General features: G+C 41.4%; 1 protein-coding gene across 1 annotated transcript in view; it reads right to left on the bottom strand.

Annotated features, from left to right (window-relative positions):
- NRG1 (neuregulin 1) overlaps nucleotides 1-22,992 on the bottom strand; it is a 29,807-nt gene extending 6,815 nt beyond the window's left edge. Inside the window, exons 1-6 of the mRNA XM_010079923.1 lie at nucleotides 22,987-22,992; nucleotides 22,053-22,182; nucleotides 15,168-15,226; nucleotides 8,888-8,911; nucleotides 4,199-4,301; nucleotides 713-839 (exon numbers count right to left, since the gene is read on the bottom strand). Of these exons, the coding sequence (XP_010078225.1) occupies nucleotides 713-839; nucleotides 4,199-4,301; nucleotides 8,888-8,911; nucleotides 15,168-15,226; nucleotides 22,053-22,093 (354 nt within the window). The 5' untranslated portion in view covers nucleotides 22,094-22,182; nucleotides 22,987-22,992. The remainder of the gene's footprint in view (nucleotides 1-712; nucleotides 840-4,198; nucleotides 4,302-8,887; nucleotides 8,912-15,167; nucleotides 15,227-22,052; nucleotides 22,183-22,986) is intronic.
- Between the last annotated feature and the right edge of the window lie 804 nt (nucleotides 22,993-23,796).

Below are 23,796 nucleotides of genomic sequence, written 5' to 3'. Positions count from 1 at the left end.
GTGGAGCAGGAGAGCAGGGATGGCTCAAGCCGGTGGGAGGCTGATGTTCCCTCTGAGCGCCAAGCTTCCCTAGGAAAGGGAGGAGAGAAGGAAGTGGCTACAGGCAGCATGAGCCCTGGCCTCTAAGACCAAGGGGCTTGGCCAAGTGGTTAGTTGAAGAGTAACTCTGCGCTGCTCTGACAAATGGCTGGAGGATGCTGGTGGGGTATCTGCCCCAGCCCCATCTCCCCAGCTGCTGCTACTGTCCAGGTGAGATCTTAATTCAGACTTTTACTCCTGAGTTCATAATGTCACATTTCTGATTTGAGGGATCTGTCCCTACTCACCAACCATCAGGCCAAGGGCAGTAGGAAGAGCAAGATGTGTGTTTGAAGAAGTTTATCCCTGCAGCATTTAGCCATGCTATAGAGACATTAGTATTTTTTTCTAAGGTGGTTTTCTTGCTTTTGGTGTCCTAGATCCACAGGCACAGCTGAAGCACTGTGGCATGCCCCAGTAAATTGGGCATCTGCAGAAACATGTCTCTTTTTACTTCCTTTTTTTTGCAAAGTCCCTAATTGTTTCTGGGTGGAGAAAGCCAAGAGAATTCAGTCACCAGCCTGCAACAGGTAGAAGTTTAAAAGCTGTGAGGCAAGCCTTGCTGTGGTGCTGGCAGCCTAGGCTGAAGTGGGGCTAGTAAAACCTGCATACACCAGTGAGCAGTAAAACCTACATTCACCAGCTGGACGTTATCTGGCGGTGGGTTGGGGTGGTGTGGTCCGTTGGCCACGTTCATCACATTGTTCCTTTCTGAGCGCAGGCTCTGCCGAAGGCGGTCGTGCAACTTTTTCCTCTGCTTCCTGTGCATGAAACGCGGAAATGATTTTAAGAGTCAAAGGGAAAGCAGCTGCACCTTTCAGCATGTTAAAGATGATGATAATAATATAACATCACTTTTTTTGCCAGCACATTCCCCACCACTGAAAGATCTCAGAGTAACTCTGAAGACCACAGGTCTAATTGCAGCTGGAGCTATGGGGACCTGCAGAGGGGGAAGGATGTGTGGGAATCCTTCCAGGAGTCAGGAGGCCACAGAGGGACAGGAAAAAGTACGAGGAATAGTGAAGCCATTTCTAAGCCGTGCTCTGTCTCAGGAGGAACTCTTTTCTTCACTCAGAGGGGAGGGGGGGAGAGATTTTTACCCAGCTACCTTGACACCCTCACTGCAGCCATGGCAACCCACTGGGTTATGCTTCTCCATTCACCACAAGCTGCCGAGGTGGCCTGGCTTCAGGGCTTGCTTGCAGCCATTGGAAAACATGGTGTGTGCCACAATCTTTGTGATGTGGCAGCTACACATTTTTTTTGTGGGATTTATCCCCTACCTCAGCAGTGCACTCCAAATACATAAATGTGTTAAAAGAAGTGACAGGTGCAGAGGAAGCCCCAGAAATCAGAAGTGAGTGAGTGTGTGAGGTATGCCTGAGCCTCCAGACATCCTGGCAGCAATAGAAGGTTTTGTTATAGCAACGTCACATTAACTCTGGAACCTAATGATTACTATCTGGATGTAAGGGCTGCTAATGCATTCAATAGAACCATCCATCAACCATGGTCTCTGGCTGACTTGGATGCTTCTGCTGTGCCCCATCCTTAGCTGATCATTCTCCAGTAGCTAATCCTTCCAGCTCTCCTCAAGGGAACTTTTCAAGAGATCACTACAAGCTGTCAGTAACAGAACTTGCAACATAGTAAAACCTGGTGCTGTGGAAGCTGTGCACAACATGCTAAACAGAACACCAAAATAAATAAACTGGTAAAGAGCTATTCAATTTCATACTTAATTTATCAATATTGTGTAGTTTTGTCTGATTATACTAGACAACTTCTACCATCCCGCCACAGATCCAGGGAAATGAAGGGAGGACGCAAGCTCCAATGTACTGCAGAATGCATGTGACCTTGGTTGTGGCAAGAGCTAAAATACACACAATTCCCTAAGCCATATTAAGAACTGCAGATATTTTTGGCAGGGTAGGATACTGTAAGATATAACCATTTTCAATCCTGTTTTGAACTCAAGGGGACTATTCCAAGCTTTCCAAAGAGGAGAGGGGAGGAAAAACAATAAATATATGAAAGTTTGATAGCCAGGTAAGCTTAAAGACAAGAAAAACATGACTTGACACACTACGTATTTTCTCTGTGTGTATGTGCCTGGATAGTGGAAGACATTTAATTTATGTCACTCCACATGCACGACATAAGCAGACACAGCTGCCTTGGAAATGCTCCTGTCTCAGCAGGACATGGTTCCTGGTCCACATGGGCTTTGTGTTTGGAGGATAACGAGGCATCATCTTAGGACACAAAAGTGCTTAAGGTGGATGGTGAGTGCAGTGCCAGGAGATACCTGAGCAGCTACCCAAAGACCAGTCTGGGCTGAAAAGCAACATAGAAAAGAGTTTAACTTGATTTCACAGCACCCCTTCATGAGATCTTAGAGACCTTGGGAGCTGAGGACAACCCGAGTCCCCTGACGTGGCAGAGCAAGTGGCTTCTAGAGGGAGTTTGAGTTCATCATCTATGGATCTGAGATCCTGGCACATATCGCCTGGGAATCTGTCCCTAGGAAACTGCATTGCTTCCCACCTTCAGTGATCAGTGTATTTGCATTTTGCATGCTTCCATGTGTGCTGTTTGTCCTCTAGTAAAAGGACACTAACTAAAAAAAGAAATTACTCCAGGAAACTGAGAAGAAAGAATAATGGGAAAGTTAATTGTGTACTTCAATTATTCTGAGCAGCCCTTCCCTTAATGCAAATTCCTTGCAAATAAAGCACCTCTGAATTAAGGCTCAGTGTCAGAAGATATTGCCTTAGCATTTGACCAGCAGTATCTCTTGCAAGGAGATGAACAAAATCTAAGCCATTATATTTTATTTAGTGTGTTCTCCCAAGACCATTCCAGGCTTCCCCTGGTTTCTGGGTTTTCCCCTATTAGAAGGAAAGATCATGGGGGGAACATCTCACATATAGCAGTCTGGCATCACCGCTGCATATGGAGGGCCATGAACTGGCAGCTCACTTTCACTCCCATCAGTCTTGTTTGAAAACATTTAACTTTTGGCTGGCAGTGATCACTGATGTCTGGGACAAACTGTGACAAAGCACCCAGACCCCTGATGGATTCTGGAGGCTCTTTAATATAAAAAACCATACTTCAGGACCACGACTAAATGTTTGCTGCAATTCATGGTGATTCTTGGCTGATTTCAATGAACTTTGGACGAAGAAAAATATTGTTTAGCTGCCCTGGCTTGACAGTTGTAATTTCTAAAAGCAGTAGTTGATCTGATTCTTATTACTGTTTCAGTTGCTCCCTACTGACCACTGGCATATAGTTGTGGGTGGGAGGAGTGTGTGTGTGTGGCTGGATTCTCACCAAGGGGGGCAAATGATTCTCCTCTTCCCCCACTTTTAACACATCTATTACTGATGGGGCTTACAGGGAAAACCAACAACCCAACTGCCAATCTGTCCCTGCAGCAGTAAATATGGTTTATACAAATGTGGAAGATTTATGATAAGGGTTTTCTGTGTTTTAGTGAGGAGATTTATAAGAGCAGCCAGAGTTTTGGCAGCACAAATCCTGCTGATGTTCAGTGTAATTTATGGTCCAGAGTGCCTCAAGCATGTTTGAGAGTCACCCCCAGTAATTTACAGAGACTCACAGAATGCATTTAAGTGCCTACTTTTGCATTGGGAGCACTTCCGCATTCAGTTCTTTGGCCTTTGGTGTTTAGTAACTTTTAGCACTGTTAATCTTGCCTCAAGTACAAACAAACCAGGCTGATACGTAAAATTTACTGCTGGAGAGCAACACAATTCCAGAGTTGGGGTTTGTTCCTTCCCAGCTGGGGAAACTAGCTGGGATGGGTGATAGACAAAGAATTGCAAGTCAGTGAAATTTCCTCAAGTCACATTGGAAGGGTGAGAAGCCTTTCAGATACCTGTCTTATTTTTGCACTGCTGATGGACAGGGGGACCTGCACTCTTCTGGCTTGGACCAGAGCACACTGGCCACAATTTTGTCTCTTCAGCTCTGCTCTGCAGAAACCCAGATACAACCTTATGCTCAGAGAAGTAGAGGCTACAGTCAGCTGGGAAGGCCCTGACCAACAACCACAGATATAAAAAGAAAAAAGAGAAAAGTTTACTTGGTTTTGCAGTAGGCCACCACACACATGATGCCAACTACTAGAAGAGCAATGCAAATGCCAGTTATGGTGAGCACCCGTTTCTGGTACAGTTCCTCAGCTTCTAGAAAGGGACAAAAACAGAGAAGGTCACAACATGGAGGATGGCTACGCAAGGAGCACACAGTCAACAGCTGACATGCTACAAACCACTGTACAGATTCACACAGCCACACTGAAACACAGCCACCACACTTCAGGCAGACTCATTATTGACTGCAAGGAGAACAGGACTACACCATAAGCTCTTAACATGGTACTGAGGATGAGTGATCATCCGTACAAATACAGTCAAAAGTAATCTTTTTTTTTTTGTTTAAGTCAACAAGAATAATAGCTAAGAAACAACTTCACAATTGACAAATGCTCAGCATTTGCTGGAAATAAAAATGCAATGCACTAAGGTAGTAATATGAATTTGCAAATGCCTTGGAAGTTTTGCTCTGCAAAGACAGCTGGAATGAAGGCCAATTTTATGGGCCTTAAGAGAAATTTATTTTCTTATTATCTTTTTTGGATTGTTTTCATATCCAATGTTCCTCTGCCCCCACGTCAATTTAGATCTCAGTTGTCTTTACAGGACAGATTTCAAAATATCCTTCTACATTTGAGACATGAGCTTGGCTTGTAATTATATCATCAATGGAAATTAAGACAGGTTTTGAGCTCTGGTCATGAAATTCAGACTCTTTCTCCAGTGCTCCTTCAAAAACACAGTAATATCAACAGCCAGCAGTGCCTTGTATCAGAGAAATGCTGGGTTTCTACTGCGTCAATTTATGTTCAACAAAGGAACTGCTCCATCTGGAGTGGCAGCTTGCTCAGTGATGACAACTTGTTACCAATCTTGTCCATCAGAGGTATTTCACTATTACAAAGATGTTAGTAGCACTGGTAATGTTTGGGTTGGAGCTACCCATGCATTCCAGCCTTGCTCATGCTTGGCAGAGAGCACCGCTGCATGCTGTGCTGAGGAAATGTTATGTAAGGAGTGCTGAGACAGGGGCATGTTCTGTGTTGACACTTCACCAGATTTACATGCTTTTAGGACAAAAATGAGTGTCTAGGTAGGATTATTTTCTCGAGTCTTATTTTTGATTAAGCAGGTAGTCCAGAAGACTTGCCCTGGAGGATCCAGACTGGAGGGTGGCCTCAGGTTAGACTGCAATATTTGCCACAGTTGGAATACCAGCCGGTGGTTAAAAATAAATGAACGAATAAAAGCTGTGCAGCTCCACACTACCTTTGGGATAAATGCCAGCATTATTCCTGCACAAAGGGACTTACATGAACACAAATCGTGGAGCAATTCACCAGGAGGTACAGAGATGCACAGTGGTCCCTCAGACGTGCCATGAGTCTCTGTCCAAGCTCAGGCACTTAGATGATATGCTGTCATAAATGCCATGCCGGTTCAGGAGAAAATGCTCACTACTGAAGAGGGAGCAGTCATTCCTCCATTGTGTTTCCCAGGCTTATCTAGTTTAGTTTTAAAGTTGCTGTGGGCAAATGGCAAATATTCCACGCAACAAACCATAAAGCAAAAAGAAATTTTAATTTCTCTGATGCAATGCACCTTACCATGGAATGAGTTTGTCCTACAAGCCAAACCCACTGTAAACCAAAACACCAGCAAACAGGTGACGAGCACTGTCAGACAAAATTAATAGCACTGATTATTAACAAGGGGGGAGGGAGGGGAAGAAGTGAGTTTGGTAAAACTAGGATGCTGCAAAAATGTATTAAAGAAAACAAAAACATAACTCCAAGAACAGAAAGTCAAAAAAAGGAAGGAAGGAAGAAAGAGCTGAAACTCCAAACCAAATCAGGACAAAGAGGAAAAGAGGAAGGTGAAATACAGGGAGAAACAAGGTTAAAGGGTTGAGAAGTCAATGGCGGGCCTGGCACAGCATGCTTGATACTGGAAAAAATAGAGTGAAGAAATGCTTGGGGACAAAAAAAAAAAAAGTCTGAAGCAGAGTGTGAAGGGATTTCTCATACAGCATAACTCCTTGCCTAGGCTAGTTAGTGGCATTTGATCCCCTTACCATTTTTGCCCCTTCTGAAAGCACTTATTAGTTAGCCATGGAAATGGTGTATTACAAGGATGTCACAGGAAACAGAAGAATTGCGCTAAGCAATTTAAGGGCAAATTTTAAATGCTTTGAAATTATTTTTTTTTTTTTTGGTCATGCTGTCAGCTCTTAGCTTGTGAAAGCAAAATGAATAAGGACCTATCAACCCATTTTTCTTGGAGGGGAAGAGAGAGGAGGAAGAAGAGTAATTAACAGTGAAAACTCCACTTGGTTGTTTATCCTCAGGGAAAAATTGCACTGACTCCAGGAGGTTTACTCCAGGCTGAGGCTGTTGCAAATGAGCCAGGTGGCTGGCCAGTGATGGCCTTGCTAAGGCTGCCTGTGGGTTGAGGCTTATCACTTGTGTGTTGGACGCTCCTGGGCTCTCACTCACTGCAGGAGAAGGGGGTACAGCAAGTGAGTAGTGCTGTGGGTGCAGCCTTGAGCAACGCTCCTGGCACCAGCAGTCCGTCTGGGACTGTAGGTCTCATGGGGCACGGAGGGGTATGCTTTCATTGCCTTAATTCCCTCCCATACACTTCGAAACAAGGCCCTTAGGACGATCCAGCTTGACATGGTGTGCATCAACGGAGGTGCTGCCAGGCCGTCCCTCAATCCTTGGAAGGGGGGAATGGCTGCCTGGGGAGGCACACATGTCCAGGCACATCTTGCCCAGCAAACCAGCAAGCTCCCATGTAAACCTGGCCATGCTCCTGGCTGACGAGGTCTACCTGCCTGGGACGACAAGGGCTGACTGGGGGACACCTGGGTGTCCTGTGGGCCGAGGTGGGTGGCAGGGGATGCTGGCAGCTGGGCTGGGTGAGGATGTGGGCCATGCAGGCAGTGTGGTGCCTTGAGGGCGAGCCTCAGCCCCCTGTTTAAGGCTAGAAGAGATGTGCAAAGCAGTGATCGAACTCCTGCAGGGCAATGGTGGCTATGCTGGGTCCCACCCCAAAACTGCCCTGTCTCTCTGACCAGTGTTAACATTTACAGAGTCAGTTAATGACACCCAGCCAAATGACATGCATCGTGTTTGCAGTGTGCATCAAACTGGCTTGAAAAATATTAATAGCAGCCTTGGGGAAAAAGCCATAGAGAAAGGTATGTGCAGGGAGAATTTAGAAAAAGTTTTAGCCTTTAAAGTTTAGTTAAGTACTAAAAATTGTTTGAATACATTTTTTTCCTCTGCAGAATGCTAGGAAAATCAAATCAACATGAAACTTAAGTCAAGATATTAAATCCCTCCATATGCAGCCTTTCAAACATGCACACTATGCAATTAATTTCACATCACGCTAATTTATACATAGTTGATGATATATATAGATGTCTTAAATTTGCTCTGTTTGAAAGTTTTTCTTCTTACAGTTATCTGAGGTTTTTTTAAAGAATTTAATCCCAAAAGGTGGTTCTGCTGACATAATTTCATATATAAAGCAAAATTTGCAAGTCCTTTTTTTAAAAGGATTTTAATTTAATTCCTCATATGTTAATGTAGGTATATATCTTCTACTACAGTCTAATACTTCTGAGTAAGAATTAATATTATCTTGTGATAATAATAATAAAAATAAACTGGGTTGTGAGAGATTTTTAAAATTTGGACTTGTAATGGGTTTTCCACAGTTCACAGCTTAAGCTAGTGACATTTGCGGGGGAATTTTTAATAAGAACATGAACTAAAGCTGCGTGAAAAGCATCACTGACTGGTTCTTCTCATTTGCCAACAGTTTTAGGAGATTCCAAACAAAAACTGACATGAATTCCAAGTTAGTCTATTCAACAGATGCATTATTTGTAACCCTGATTACTAATGCTAGTCAGAGAAGTACAGTCTATTAATGAAGAGGACTTATAAGATCTATTTCTACTATATTTAAGCTGAAATGTAAAAATAGTACCCACCGCCAATATTCTTGGTTGGGTCCAATATGAGTTTGGTATTAGAAATATTGAATATATTTGCTGACCTCAGGATCTGGAGTCTTGTTGTAAACCTCTACTTAAGCTCCTAAACAACTTTCAGTTCACTTCTAATTTACAGAACTAGAAATGAATGTATATATGCCCATGATTTACATATATGTATATGCATCTGATTTACATACCTAGCTGTAGGTTTAGACATATAACTTTGAAACCAGAGCTCAGAACTGTAAATTTGCAGAATTTTAAGTGGCTATAACAGCATATCTTTTTTTATTGACTAGTTGGTAATTTTGCTTAATGCTTACAGTGGTTTCCAAAATCTGGCAACCCTAGAAAAACCTAGCAAAAGCAAATGTCAAAACTAGTCAAAATTACAAAGCAGAAAAAAATGAATGTACACTATGTTACAATTAGTTCAGTAATTCCTAGAACTCCTTAGGTCTGGAATAACCTATCACTATTACTATTTTAGTGAGCTGATCTCTGCTAACATTTTAACAAGGGTTGTTGTTATAGCTGTATGATCCCTTCTAAAGCATAAAGAAATTGGTTAGGAATTGAAAAGGGGAGGTGGAGGAAAAAAAAAAAAAAGATTTATCTCTCAGGCTTTAAAATCTGCAGGCTAAAAGGAATGATTGGTCCATACCCATAAATTCAATCCCAAGATGCTCTGCCAATGCAGAAAGTTGACAAAAAAAAGAAAGAAAAAGGAAAAAGTTTCAGAAAAGAGCAATACACTGTACTCAAAAACAATTCACATATGAGAATTATGTCTATTCTGTGTCTGCACATGAAACAGGACAAAGGGGCATGTGGTTACGTGGGCAGTGCTCAAGTGCACCTCTGTAAGCTACATGACCGGACCTTCTGCAAGGGTTACACAGCAAAATATGTATGGGGGATCTTAACAGCCACAGTGCAGGGGACCAGCAGGAACCACTAACCTTTAAAGATCTTACTGAGATGAAGAGTACTATGGCCTGAGGATGCCATGTGAAATGGGTGATTGTTTTCAGACAGGGACCATGAGAGCACAGGGATGCTTTACAAGTTGTGCATTGCCCTCCATTCTCACCCTGCTCCTGTCCCTGCTATGTGGCTCTTTGCTCTTGCGGGTTGCAACCTGGAGGTGGTTGGGACTGCTTGCCTAGCAGTAGGAGCCCTTCTCAGCTTTGCAAACTGACTTAAGCAGGGCTCTCGTTTCTGGAAAATGAGGAGCCAGTCTCTTTGCCCCTGCCTTTGGGCTGTGCTGCCTCGGTAGAACCACCCACTGGCTAGCTGGATTACACCCTGGGGTGCAGGGGCTGACACTGTTTACATGCCTAAACTAGCACCCCCAGGCTCCAGCAGCAAGGGGTGAGGAAGAACACAAGTTTCTCTCCAGCAGGTGCCCTAGGAGACCCCTCCCATGGGGCCAAAACCATAACCATGGTAGCTCTCACTTTGTCCTTGTGTGCCGTGAAATTTAAATCCAATCCTGATTTTCTGACCAAATTGATTTTTACGTATTTTGTACAAAGGGGGAATGTCAATTCTTTTCTGCCAATCAGTAATGTTTTAAGGGTTAAGTAAGTTGGAATCCATCCAGGTTTCTTTCTAAAAAGCCAGTATTACGTGCCTACGTGAACACTGCTAACGATATATATTAGTTGCATAGAAAGCTTGGTTAAGTCTTCAATAAAATGAATTACATGCCCATGCATATACATTGCTGTATTTATGCTTGCTTACAGGTAAGATGCCTAGCCTGGATGTAATTTAATTTTTAAGTCATTCATATCATGCAGTTTCTATTTCAAATAATTAAATGAGAAGTTGGTACTTAAAATGAGAATATATCCTGGCTCAAAGCCCTAACAAGAAAACATGCTGAAGAAACATGCATTGCTTATTCAAACCTAGACGGCATGTAGCTCTTATTTATCTTTGGTACTCCTACCTATGTTCCCTAGACCTGATTAAAAGAAAGCAGAATATCCCAACACTTTTCATTCTATAAACAGGTAATTATTTTTTGATCTTTTCCTATTTAACCTAATATCATTGCATACTTTTTATGCACACTGTGTTTTCTATTGAATATTTGTCCAGGTGCTCTGAGAAGAAATAGAATTAATTATTTTTAACAACTCAGTTTTCATGCTGGATGTGATTTTTGTAGGGGCAGTACTGGAAGTAAAAAATGCTTCAGATGCAGGTTTTTTTACAAAAAGTGACTTAAAACTACAACTCATTGGATATACTGTAGCCTGCTGAGCCACAGGGTCTACAGAACAAGAGTATGATGCCTGGAAATGCTGGAACAGGTCCTCCAGGACTGCATGCTGTGTTCATGTGTGGTGTGCCACAGCTGCTGGGCACCCAAGATTTTGGGCTGGCTATCACATAGAGTTAGGTGGGTGGGTAGCCTGGGGACATGGTGCTGTCGAGTGAGGGGTGAGCACAATTGCAGGTTTGTGTGGAGACCTTGCACTTAACAAGGGAAGGACCCATCTTGATCAGCAGCATACATGCAGCAGAGAGGTCCAGGGAGACCAATTTCATCTCTGAATGCATCTTTCATCAAGGTGCCATGTTTCTTAAGTCACTGTTTAGTTTTCTTAGAAATGTGTTCTGTGGGTAATGAAGAATTCTAAAAAAGTTTATTTTTCATGTAATTTGAATTGAAAACAAACTAAAATCCCCCAAACTATCACAGAGCAGAACCCTACATGTTGGCCAATTTTGCTTGAGGGGTTGGGATGCTGTGCCTCTTCATGAGGCTTAGTATCCATTTTGGATCCTAAATCTTGGTTCATTTCAGTAGTACTCAGGCTGAAAAACCAGTTTTGAACTGGTTTGGTTGGGATGTTAAGTCCTATGGCTCCTGTAAAAGAGTTATCCCACAACTGGTTTGAGTCTCAGATGTATAGAAGATGTCCTTTTTTTAATTATTCTGTCATAGCAATTTTAGCATTTAATGAGCATTAACTGAGCACTTTATAGTGAAAAACCATCTTCTTTAACCTTGAGCAAAACATGGACAATAACATTTTTCAAATCTGTTTGTATCACTTAGGAGTCTTGGTCTCAGCACATAAATAGTACAAGTTAGGTAGAAAATGAAAATTCCAGGTATATTCCAGTATTGTCTAGTACCCTTATACGGATGTGACCACTTAAGAAATACATAGAAATTTAGAGATACTGAGGTAACAGAATTGCAGAAAAATGGACTTTTGAAGACCTGTGGTTTATGTGGAAAGACTGAAAAACTGAGGCTCTTAAAGAGTAATAGCAGCTTTGGTCATCCCTCTAGAATATCACAGCTTTTTCCCCCTTTAATCTCTCAGCCAGGCTCACCTTGACAATATGAGGCAGGGGCTGTCATGTAAGCAGAAATTTCCCTCTGCCCTCCTTGATACTGTCCCTCTTGCTCACCAAATGTCAGACCCGAAATGGACAGTTTAAACTGGTGTCCCATGCTGAAACACTTGCCTTCAGGAAGGCAGGAACCACATCCTGAGATGGCTCACAGCATGCCGCTCAAGTTGTTCTACATTCACAATACTTCACTGTTAACTAGTGAAACAGGCTGGTGAATTGGCCCTTTGAGTGGGGCCCTTGGCCCATCTGGGGGATTTGGGAGGACTAAGAGTTTACCTGTGATTATGTTCTAGAGAAGTTTCCTCAACCTTCTGTTAATCCGAGGTTCTGCCAGTGTTCCTTATCCCAAGGATCATTCTGCACAGTGTTCCTGTAACAGTTCTCATGCACTGCTACATAACAATTAGCTAAAACTTAATGTTAATTAATTACTTTCATCTTCTTCCATTTACCATGCTTCCTTGCCTTCAAAGGAGTGAATGTATGAATGTTCAAATACAGCAAATACATCTGCAAGGAACAGATGTATTTTTGCAACATTTTATGAACCACCTTCTGGTGTCTTATGGACCAACAGTGGACCACGAGCCTCAAGGTGAAAACTGCCACAGCAAAAAGCCAGGGTACTGGGGAAAACACCTGGTAGCAGCTGTGACTGCTGTGCTCAAGGAAAGGACATCATAAGGTCTGCCAGCCAGACTTCAGAGACGAGCAAAACTAGTACAGTTTTTTCTTTAGTTTCCCTTAGTCTGCAGGGGTGTTAAGCACCAGCTGGAGGGGGAAAACTGTGTAGCTGCAGTGCTGGAGGTGACTGTGGCCATGGGGAATCTAACAGCCATCACCTCAGCCACAACAAGTTGTCCTGTGGTTTGGTGTGTTTGCAAAGCTGGAAGTCAAGGGACAGTCAGCCTGAACATGTGCTTTCCACTAGTCTCTTTCATATCCAAATGCTCACATTTCCACTGGCAGAAAGGAAAGACATTTCTGTGGAAAAACTTTAAATGGAGATCCATCTCATTTTCTATGTCCCTTTTCAACCTATTTCTAGTGCACCATGGTAACTGAATCCTCCAGGGCTAACCAAACCCTGACAAGATAAGTCAGTGTCCCTCTGTTGGGAAAATGATTTCCAAAATGCTCAGCATAGGCCTTGTTTTGATCTTGCAAAAGGCCTTCATCAAAGCTTGTAACTTCAGGACTCTTACAAATACCAACTCTAGGGCCGATTTCTGAAACTTTCAAAACCCAAATACAGAGCCTTAAGATAGTAACAGCTCATCAGTAGGCACACTGGGCATGAGACCCCATTGACCCTTTCTTTCCAAATGAAGAAAGACCCTTCTGAAAGCAAGTAAAATGAGACAGCACTGTGTAGTTCACATGTATGCTTTTGATTCCTACTGGCATTTACATTGTTTAATGTCCAGATTTGCACTGTACTTTGCAAAATCTGCATCTACAGAGCTAAGTTAATCACCCGTGACATTTGGTGCAAAACATAAGCTTGGCTTTAAGCACCACATGCAACATCTGCCTGAAAATAAATCTCATTCTAAGTCCCCTTTTTAATTGTATGCTCTGGTCTGCTTTGGGTGTAATACTAAAAAGTCATATAAATGCTTCTTCATTGATTTTTCTGTTAAATACAAATGAACCCTCACTGGACCCTTTTCAAAAGTGATTTTAAGATTTACAGCAATTTAAGAAACCCGACTTTATACTGCAGATGCAGGGTAGGCAGGAGTGCCAGAGTTCTCATAGCCATTGCCTGGGGCTCTCAGAGCAGCCTGAGGGAGATGGTGTGTTCTCCTGCCAGTGCATTTCAAGGAGAGGAGGGCTGGACTAGCTTAAGTACTTACAGCCGAGCATAACTCTTCTAGCAAGGCAAGGGCATCTATGCCTTTTCCATGGAGGCAACTTCAGAAAATCTCAGCCTGATGTCTGTTGCTCAAAGATTCCTTTAAAATCCCAACCGAAGTTGGGAAACTGAAAAACTAATGAAGGAAAACCCACCTAAATATATATATATTTTTTCCCCTGGGTAGGAAAATTAATTTGTGATCAACATACAATTCTTCCATAGTTTTCAGGGTAAATTCAGCAGCAAACAATGGGTCTTACATTTTTACACCATCTCCTTTTAAATTATCCTTCTAAAATCAGAAAAACTTAACTGCACTTTTCACCACAATACACAGAAAAAGCCATTTAAATCTAACATTTGGTAAATTTAAACATTGTAACAGCATAAAAATTTTCAAATCCTTTGTTACCAGAGGCATTTTAAAGATAACTCACACTAATAAAGCTTTTAAAACAGGGCATAAAATACACACTTGAATGCTGGAAGGTCTGGTCTCCAGTCAACACCCTTGGGATTTACATGGGTAGCTTCCGTGATGGGCAGTATGAATTATGTATGGACATTTTTCATCCATCAGTATAAGAGAAAACCTATGCACCTCTTCAGGCTCCAATATGTCCAGCACATGCTAACAGCTTTTTGTCCTATATACTATATACTAATGGAAATTAAATTAAGCTAGCCTATATTCTCTGAAATCTTTCTGTGCTGGCAAGTAATACATCAAAAAAACATCCTATAATATTACTCTTAGATCACAGTGCATTCTGATGCCAGCAACAATTAATTATGAATAGTACACATGCATTAAAATGTAAGATCTTAGCAATTTTCTTGTGTTACCTTTGACTTTGCTATAGCCAATGAGAGAAAATAAATATTCAGTCTACTTTCTGTTTCCTCCCTGACAAGTAATAATGATTAACCAGTCCTTCCATGGGAAAGCTTATGAGATATGTGACTGCAGTGCTGATTTAACCAGTAGTCTGACACTGAGTACTCTGTGTGTATATGTGTGTGTGTGTGTGTGTCTGGTACATTTCTTAGGCCAATTAACCTGGCTCTGAAATACTCAATCTCTTGCAGCTGATACCCACAAATAAATACATCAGACCCCATTGTTTATGTCATCTCTCCCCCTTTTCTTTTTATTTCCGTGCTCTTTCCTCTGAAACTTGGACAATGAAGAGGAAGAACACTTTGATCCTGTTGGCATGTGCTTATTAAAAACAATGTAAGCACATCAGTTAATTACCTTTAACTTGTAGGTCCAAATACAAATCTCATATCCAAGTAGAGGATTAACTACCTGTCCCTTTGTGGGGGAGTACTGTCCTGTATAGAGACTCATAAGCTTTTTGTGGCAAATAAAACGTGAGACTTTCAAAATTTTTGCACTGTTACTGCTTGATGTCAGTGGGGAGTCTGTATCACACCATTCAGTGTTAATTTCACAGCGTTCCTAAGTCTTGCATTTCCCCATAACCTCAATGACAAACAATCCAGGAGAGTATTACAATTGCTTTTTGTTATTTTCATGCAACAGGCAGAGTCAATCAATATTAGGCCTTAGGCACCAAATCTAGTTAGAGATTTAAAAAAAAAAAAAAAGTTGGAGGAAAGATGCAGCAACAAGAAAGCAGCACCGACTGAGCATGCTTCTACTGCGGCACAGACAGAAAGGTAGTGGACGTACTGTAGAAGCTGGCCATTACGTAGTTTTGGCAGCGATCACCAGTAAATTCATTTGGGCACCTGAGAGGAAAAACAAACAAAAAAAATGGTAGAGAAAAAACAGAGAAAAGAGAAGAGGTGAATATATGCTAAGAAAGAAGCTCCTTCAGTGTGAACTGATATGACTTGGTGAGTTCACTTTCAGAAACTGAATCTCGGTTTAGCATGTCAAAATGGCTCAAGATGCTGGGAGCAACTCATTTGCTCTGTGTGAATGAAGAAATTCCCCCCGTGAAAAACCAGACAAACCCAAACCAATCCAGATCAAAGTGTGTTTCAAGATGTCAGAAAGAAATCCACCATTCCAAATTCCAAAATTGCTTTTAGGATGCACTTTCCACAAGGCAGCAAGGACACAAGATCTGTAAATCACTCATCTCCGTGAGTCTGCTCTTTTAAGGTTGCACTTTATAGCAGTCTCCCAAACAAGAAAGCTGCCAGTGTGTGCAATACAAATGCATCTGTGAACGGATGGAAAGATCAAAAATCACACAAATGAGAAACATTTTGGAGGTCAATAATGCCATGGTGTACAGATTTTACTTTAGAGAATCAGGTCATAAATTAGTATGTAAAGAGGCCGGTTCCAGCTGAACTGTGAAAACACCAAGTACTATTGATTTTGTTGCTGTAGTTGGGGAAGAAAGCAAAGTTCAGATTATTTTAACATACTTTCTTGGTTTTGGATTTTCATGGGCAGAGTTTCAGTACATCTTGCTCCAGTGAATCCAGGTTGGCACCTAAAGGGCAAAAATGTGGTAAGCAATAGTACACCAAAACCACTGCACTAACAGACTGACATCTGCTCGCCTACGGAGATGGGAGTGCATTAAGTGACCTCCTGGTTAGGTGCTAGTGCAAAATGATCAGAAAAGGGGCAAGAAAGTATACGTTTCCAGAAGATAACACTTTGCAAAATTTACAGCAAAAATCCACCACAGAAAAGATCTAGGAAGTCTTTTTGTTTGTCCGTTTTGAAAAGGAAGGAAGAATCAGGACTAGCAAAAATGTGTATCAGCTCATTGCTCATTCCACCTCATGAAGGGACCAGATTGAGTTTTTTTAATTTGCAATGCAGTATGTAACAGCAATTTATACTTTTGCTTTCATCAGTCACATAAAATCTATGAAAATATGATGATTTCCCTATTTCTGTAATGGAATGTTGTGCTGTCCAGTAATTTCCTTTGAAGGGCAATAGTTAAAAGAACAATCACAGAAAGTAAAAAAAAAAACCTCAAAAAGTGAGAAGACAAACTCAAATCCAAAGGCAGGCAGTATATTTAACATGGCTGACAAATGGAAAAATGGTCAGTCCAGTCAATAAGTAAGATGAGAGGGCAGAGGTACTCTCAAAATTTGAATCCCCACAGCTGTCCTCCCTTTCAGTTCACAACCTCTTCTGCAGAAAATTTCAGTGCAGCTTTCCTCTTGGTTATAGTGAAGGAATTTATCTTCCATGCCTTGTCTGCATTTTCTTCTACTGGCTGTCAATTCTTCCTTCACTTTTAGTCACAATTTTGAGGCAGAACTCAGGTGTTTGCTCCCAAAATATCATCATAGCAATGCAAACTCGTGTTCTTCAAACGTTAAGTGTGAATGACTGTCCACCACACTAAACATCTATAGATTTCGATATTCTTTCCTTCTCCTTCTTCTGTCCACTCTACTCAGTGTGTAACCCAAAATTACCTGGTATTCCTATTCCTTGAATGCAGCTTACTTGCACTGCTTCTCTTTCTGGTGCTCTCCATGAGTTTGCCATGGTGCAAGAATCTCCCCCTCTTCCTCTCCTGCTGCCAGTCTGGTGCTCGCCTCTTTTTCAAACTGCTTCATCATTTAGTCACCACTGGCAAAAGAGCTTTCTCCTTTGCAAATGCAAGTTGTTTGGAACAATCCTCCAGCTACAGCTCTTCTGTCCATCCTGATTTTTAAAATTCTACTGTTCCACAATTGCCTCTAGCCCTAAGGGTCAGGGATGCTGCCCTTGTGCAAGTGGAACTTCCAGAAAAGCACTTTGGCAGAGTACCACTGTCAGGCATAAACACTACTATCTTGTTCAAATGAACCACACAGGAATGTTTTTGTCTAACAAAGGTATGTTTTTGAGGATCTGCAGGTGAGTCTTTGGAGCTCATTTGCTGTAATGATGTATTTGTTTATCAAGGAAGGGAGTTTATGTTCTTCAGAGCCAAGTCACATCTTCTGATAAGTACCCAATGTGGAGAGACCTCAGTCTTCACAAATATAGTCAGCTGAGAAAATTGCAACAAGGATAACTCTGTCATGAAAAGGTGATATTGCTGGGCATGAGAGAAGACTTTTTGCATCTTTGATAAAAGGCATTTTGACCTGTGTTACGGAATGAGAGTAAAAATGTTTTACCCCTGTGATTTCAGTTTTATTCTGCACTATGATGATCTTGTTATATACCCATCCCTGGAAAGCTGGTGTTCATACTGGCATTGGCTTTCATTTCACAGGGACCTCTGCATCTCATTCGTCAGGCTCAACCCTACAGAACCCCAAAGAACATGCTGCTGATTAAAAGTCTTAGGCTTTGCTCCTGCCACTGGCCTGTGGTGGTCGCTTCCTCTGCCTGTGCTTGTTTTCACATGTTGGTGCAGTTGTGGAGGTGACGAGAACAGCTTGACCCCTGGTGCACTCATGCAGACAATTCTGAAATTGCTTCCAGGCCAAGCAGGATCAGCCCTGTTGAGATGGTGCTGAAAACAGTTCAGGTGTGTTTATACTCACTCTGAAACCCTTGTAAGCAAATGGACTGCAGCATCTGCAAGGGAGAATGGGTCCAGGGTGGGCCAGCAGAGATGAGAGACATAAGCCTCTCTGTTTATGAGTATGCATGAATGCTAAACGCATTGTGATGTGCAGTGCAGCACCATTTCCAGTGCTGTTTGGGAGGTTGTTTACTGCAGACTGTGTTTTTACAAACAGATTGCAATGGTGTTGTTTCCAAAACACCTTGCCCTACTCAGTTTATTTCTTGTTGTGTCTTTCTTTTCTAGTTCATTACCCATGTACCATTTTCTTTTACCATACTAGCAAAACCTGGAGTCAAGCAACTGGGGGCAACAGAGATGCCTTACACAAGTAGACAGCTGTGCACAAGAGCCCTATGATTTCCTTTCTGCCTAAGAAAAAGGCTACTTGGACTATTTATTTATTGTATTAACTGGGTAAAACCACAACGCTAAGCCACATATACTAAAATAATTGCTTTTTTCCTCTACAGTAGTTGCAAAGAGCAGTATGTGCATGCGTTCAGAAGGCACGTCTCAGAACATCGAACATATATCATCAAACAGTGTTTTTCAGCAAGAGAGGAATGGCTGAATGGATCAGGACTCCACACTTCCATTTTATCCATTGCCTATAAGCAAATCCATTGTGGGAGAATGCTTTTTTTCATGGGAAGTACTGTACACTTCCATATTTAGTAGGCTATTTCATATCCTAAGTCAGAACTAGTATTTCCATCCTGCCTGTTGAATGTCTCTGGAACTTTTGCTAGCATCACTGAAACAAATTTTCTCTTCTTGCTGTTTTCAAGAACCTTCTGTCAATTCTGTTCTACCAAGGGTGTTACATGAAGGCAGCTATAGGAACTGGCTATACCATTAAATAATTCATGTAATTCACTTTCTTACTGTTAAGAAAAGAAGTAGCATCCTTCTGCTAGAAAGGAGCATTATTTTCATACAGTGAAATTCAGACATAAATTCATTTCCTCAGTAACAGCAAAATCACTACAAAAGATGATCTCTGTGAGTAAGGAATCAGTCAGAACAGCAAGGCCGTCACGGTTGGATACTTCAAAGGAACACTCTAAAAGCGTAACACATATTATATTCATATAGATTTTTCTTCAAGTAAGAAGCAAATGCTAGGAATTCTCTTCTTAATTTTGTATTTATTGAAGAAGCTATCTGATTTTTTTGTCTTTAGTGAACTTGGCGACACATTTCCAACTGAACAGAAATGACTCAGGAACATCAGTCTCATAGGACGCCAGTAATGTCTATGCTTCCAAAGTCTATGATGTTTTAAAAATGTGACTCCTGTTCCTATGAAACTTTTGAAAAATTTGTATATTAGTTTATTTAGGTAGTCTCAAAGCTTCCTTTTTCACAGTAAGAGATTGTTTTGTTCAGTCTGGTGCCACAATTAAAATACATGCAGGGAACACACACGCTACCATAGATGTAGCTGTACAATCCATTATTCAGTTTTCACACATCTCTTGAGTGTTTTACATGTTTATGTCTTGAAAGCGGGGAATTTTCTCAAGGTTCACACCAGCATCCGTGAGAGCAAGATCTGATCCAGTCTGGATCATTATGCTGTACATTTTACAAAACACGGTTAGTTTTTTGCGTGTGGTGTGGGGTTTTTTGTTGTTGTTGTTGTTTTTGGTTTTGGTTTATTTTTTTAAATATAGAGCTAGATTTTAACAGAAAGTGGATTTAGGAGCTCCTTTTTTAAAAAACAGAATAAGGGTTTACAAAATCAGAGATATCACTTGGAAAATTCCATGGTTGTTGTGAATCTGAGTCACATTTTTTTTGATTAGGGATAAAACCAATTTAGAATTATATGGCTCATGATTTAGAAATTTTGTTTTTGCTCCCAACAGATGGACCATATGGAAAAATGTGAACCTGCTACTAAGAGAGAAATATGAAGAGCAAGTACCATATTTCAAGCATTCTGTTTCCACAGGCATGTTCTGGGGGAAGATTTATTTTCTCAGAACAATGGAGGCAACATGTACTGGTTAGATACTTATTTTAGTTAACACTGGAATACTCGAATTAAAAGTAGACATCTGTATTTTTAATGAAACAAGAAGAGAACCATACTGTATCTTTTCAGTTTCCCAGTAGAGGCACTTTCAAGTACTCACAAATTTATTCTTATGTGCCTGTATTGCATCCTCTTTTGCTACAGAACATAGTTTCAAATCTGGCAAGTATTAGAGGGCATAGTGAAAGGCCCTACAAAATAGCGGTGGCCCTGACTGTTCTCAGGATAAGAATCTTTTTCCACTGCCTTACTGAAAATGAGATTCACCCTCTCAGATGTTACAGCTCTGATGCTTTTTCCAAATAGGTCTTGGGCCACCCAGAGAGAGGCACATCTGCCAAATTTGGGAACTGCCTTTTCTTTCAACTCCAGCCCTAGAATTAAAGGTTATTTCTTGTCTACATGAGGGAAAAAAAAAAAATCTCCTCTCCATTCAAGTGTCTCCAAGTCATTTAATTAAAAAAATTAGCCAATCTATAACATCAAAGAACAAATGTCGTCAGATCTCAGAATTAAAAAAAAAAAGTCCCTGTACCAGGGAAAACAGGATACCTCTGAAACTGTCAAGACAATGATAACTATTAGCAATTCTGCTAGATGCTCAGCTCTGCTGCCCTGGAGTTGTCTGAGCTGTGTTTGGACAGGAAGTTGAAACAGGCAGGTAGGCTCTTGTACATGCCCTGGAGAGTTACAGCAAACTGCTTATCTTGTACTGCTGGTTTACAACAGTCTTGTAAATTTAAAACAAATCTTTCTCTCTTGCTCTCTCTCAAAAAAAAAAAAAAAAAAAAAAGAATCCAGCCCACCGGAGCCAGTAACTATTCCATATTCACTTTAGCTAAAAATGATTCTAAAATTAATGAAATATTCATCACTTTTTGCAACGGAGCAATCTGTGGAAAAAAAAAGCTCACAAAGTGCAGGTATCATCCTTCTACAAAAAAAGAAAACTCAGAAGTAAAGCAGAACATTGTGGGGTTTGATGTTTGTGTGTTTTTTTGGGGTGTTTTTTCCCTTTTCTTTTAATTAACAACAGAGACAAGCAGCCTATGCCTTCCTGGCCTAATGAAAGCACCACAGACCGTCACCTAAATCACCCATCTGAGTCATCTTTACAATTAGTGTTGGTTGATTTTTAGTCCTAGAAGACTGAAAATCTATGCAGCTACAGCAGATGACAATCTTTATTGTCCACTGTCTCTTGTCTGTCTAAAAACCAGTGACATCCTCACGAAAGTGCTCCCCTTACGCTCAGTCCTGCTAGGTGCCAAAGATGTTTCCTGGGGTTTAAATGCTGAGTTCCCTCTCAAGCCAGAGAGATGCAGTAAGTTACTATGACTAGTTCAGCTCCAGAGGTAAATGCTACACGATATGCCACCAGGCAGGAGCTGAACTCCAGTGCTGCAGCTCTTCATGGATGTTCAACAACATAATGGACTATCACAAGAGCCCGATATAGCACAGGTCAGGACTTGAGAAAGGTGCACAAGCACACCCTTAAAATTAAACTCATATGACTTCTTGAATCAAGATGATTAATTGTTTTTTTATGCAATTAAACACAACAGCAAAAACTCCCGTTGTGAATCCAGTCTCATCAGAAAGTGTTCTGTTACTCCTGCAGACAATAAAAATAACCATTTTGATCTGTATAAATGGTACTTATCCAATGCAGTTATCCACACAACTTTTTTTGCTATTTGCAGTGTATTTAGTTTACACTATCTGTTTCATCATTTCTGATATAAGGCTCAAGTTGTGTTACTTCATGCCATGTAAACATCAATGGGGATTGTTGTGCCATTATCATGAGGGAGGATTTCCCGGTTAGCTTCTGTTATACCTCATATATGGAACACAGAGGTCATTCTTGGTAGATTATTTTCAGATCCACATACTTAAAAAATGAAGAAGTATCTAATGCCACAAGTACTGGAGAATAAATTGTTCAGGTGCTCCTTTAAAGAAAAAGCATTTATGGAACTTGGTGGCTCCACCAAAATAAGCAAATAGGATTTCTTACCTGCACAAGTATCTTGGGGGGTTTGGGAGGTCTTTAACCATGTAACACTCTCCCCCATTTACACAGAAGGCCTTCTGCTTTATGTCACATTTCGTGAGATGACTTGTCCCAGTTGTAGATGTGGAAGTGGCTGGAAAAGACAAGCATGAAAATATGGATTAGAATGGCTTAGGCTTTTCTTCCTGATTAGTAAGTGTACTTGTACGACAGGGAAGAAGTAAGGCCAGGGAGGATCTGGGAAGTCCTCTAAGCTCTCTATCTGCTGCTACCACAAACACTAATTGCCTGACCTTGTATTTTGTTGATCAACACAGGGAGTGGAGTTTAAACACGTACCTCGGAGATTTGCTACCCTACACCCAGCCTGGGCGTAAGGAAGGATTTCACCAGCCTTGTCCATCAAATGACCTTAAATTTCTGACACACTCATGTATTCAATTAAAAAATGTGTAATTTATGTGCAGTTACTTAAACTGCATTAATTGCATTCAAGTGATTGTGGGGTGTGAAAGGCATTACAGACTGCTGATATACTGCCCAATAAAATGAGGGCATGGATGAGGTTTCTTTGTGACTTTGCCTTGAAGTAGGTGTTTTTTCAGTGTAGCTGAACATGAGGCCTTGTGCTGATTCAACCCTTCGGGACTGAACCCCTTGGTCCAGCCAGTGCTTTTTTCCCAGGTGAGATGGTGACCAGCTGAACACTGAATGCCTCTTCCCCTGCTCATAAATAAGAGCTGTGGCTACTCTGTCTCCACTCTGTAGGGAGGGAGAGGACAGGTGGGCTGGAGGCATTGTCCCTTCCTGTGCATATATGGTTGCCACCCTTGTGTCCACAGGAGGCTTTCATCTGGAGGCCCACCTAGCATCTCCTGCACATGCGTTCATCTGCAGGAAGTATTAACAGTTCTGGGCCACCAATGCTGCTAGACACCATTAGGTGTCTAAATTATTATTATATGGAAGTACTTCTGTGCCTTCAGTGTTTCTTAGCTTATTCTCTGCTGTGTTTAGGAATACCTGGAGAAGGCAGAAGCAGGGATTAGTTAGTAAACTTTAAGGAGGCTGCTAGGGTAGGATGAGAAATCCCAGCTTTAGGATTTGCCCATGCAATGTTTGTCAAGGAAATATAGTGCCCAGACCAAAGGAAGCAGTACTGTAGGAGAGACAGTGCTCAAAAAGTCCCTACTGCAGTCACTGCTGGTAACTACTGGTGTAAGGTGAATCTGCCTGAGGTTGCCCTAATCTAGCTAATAGCAATAGGGATGATGGGGAGGCCATATTATGTTCTCAGCTCTTCACCCTCTCTGTACCTGCAAAATCACCTTCATGAGCCGCGTTAAACCTAAGACAGGCATGTACCTGCTAGGCTGCAGCTGCAGACTCAAACTACAAGCACTGGTTGCCCCTTAGTTTGGAGAAGTTTTGCTCTAAATTCTGTCAAAAGAGTGTAGGAATGCTTGAAGCCTGGACACCAGTCAGTACCCAGCTCAGGAACCACACAACTGATGGACCATGGGACTTCTGGCAAGTAATTCAGGTTAATAATTTCACTTGATTTTATCTGCCTAAAGCTGAATTGTATAGTTGTAAGGCACTCTCCACTACTCACGGAAAGCAGCTCAACTTGTCCACCCAATGGATGGGATAAACAGTCTCTCTGATGGTGTCTGTCTCCCTGCACTGACTGCAAAGCAAGTGTAAACTCTTGAGAATATGCCCCTATTTTTAAAAATAGCTGAAA

The sequence above is a fragment of the Pterocles gutturalis genome, unplaced genomic scaffold (assembly GCF_000699245.1).
Source record: "Pterocles gutturalis isolate BGI_N339 unplaced genomic scaffold, ASM69924v1 scaffold35219, whole genome shotgun sequence".
In the NCBI taxonomy this organism is placed as follows: domain Eukaryota; kingdom Metazoa; phylum Chordata; class Aves; order Pterocliformes; family Pteroclidae; genus Pterocles; species Pterocles gutturalis.
This window is presented reverse-complemented; position numbering and strand designations above follow the sequence as displayed.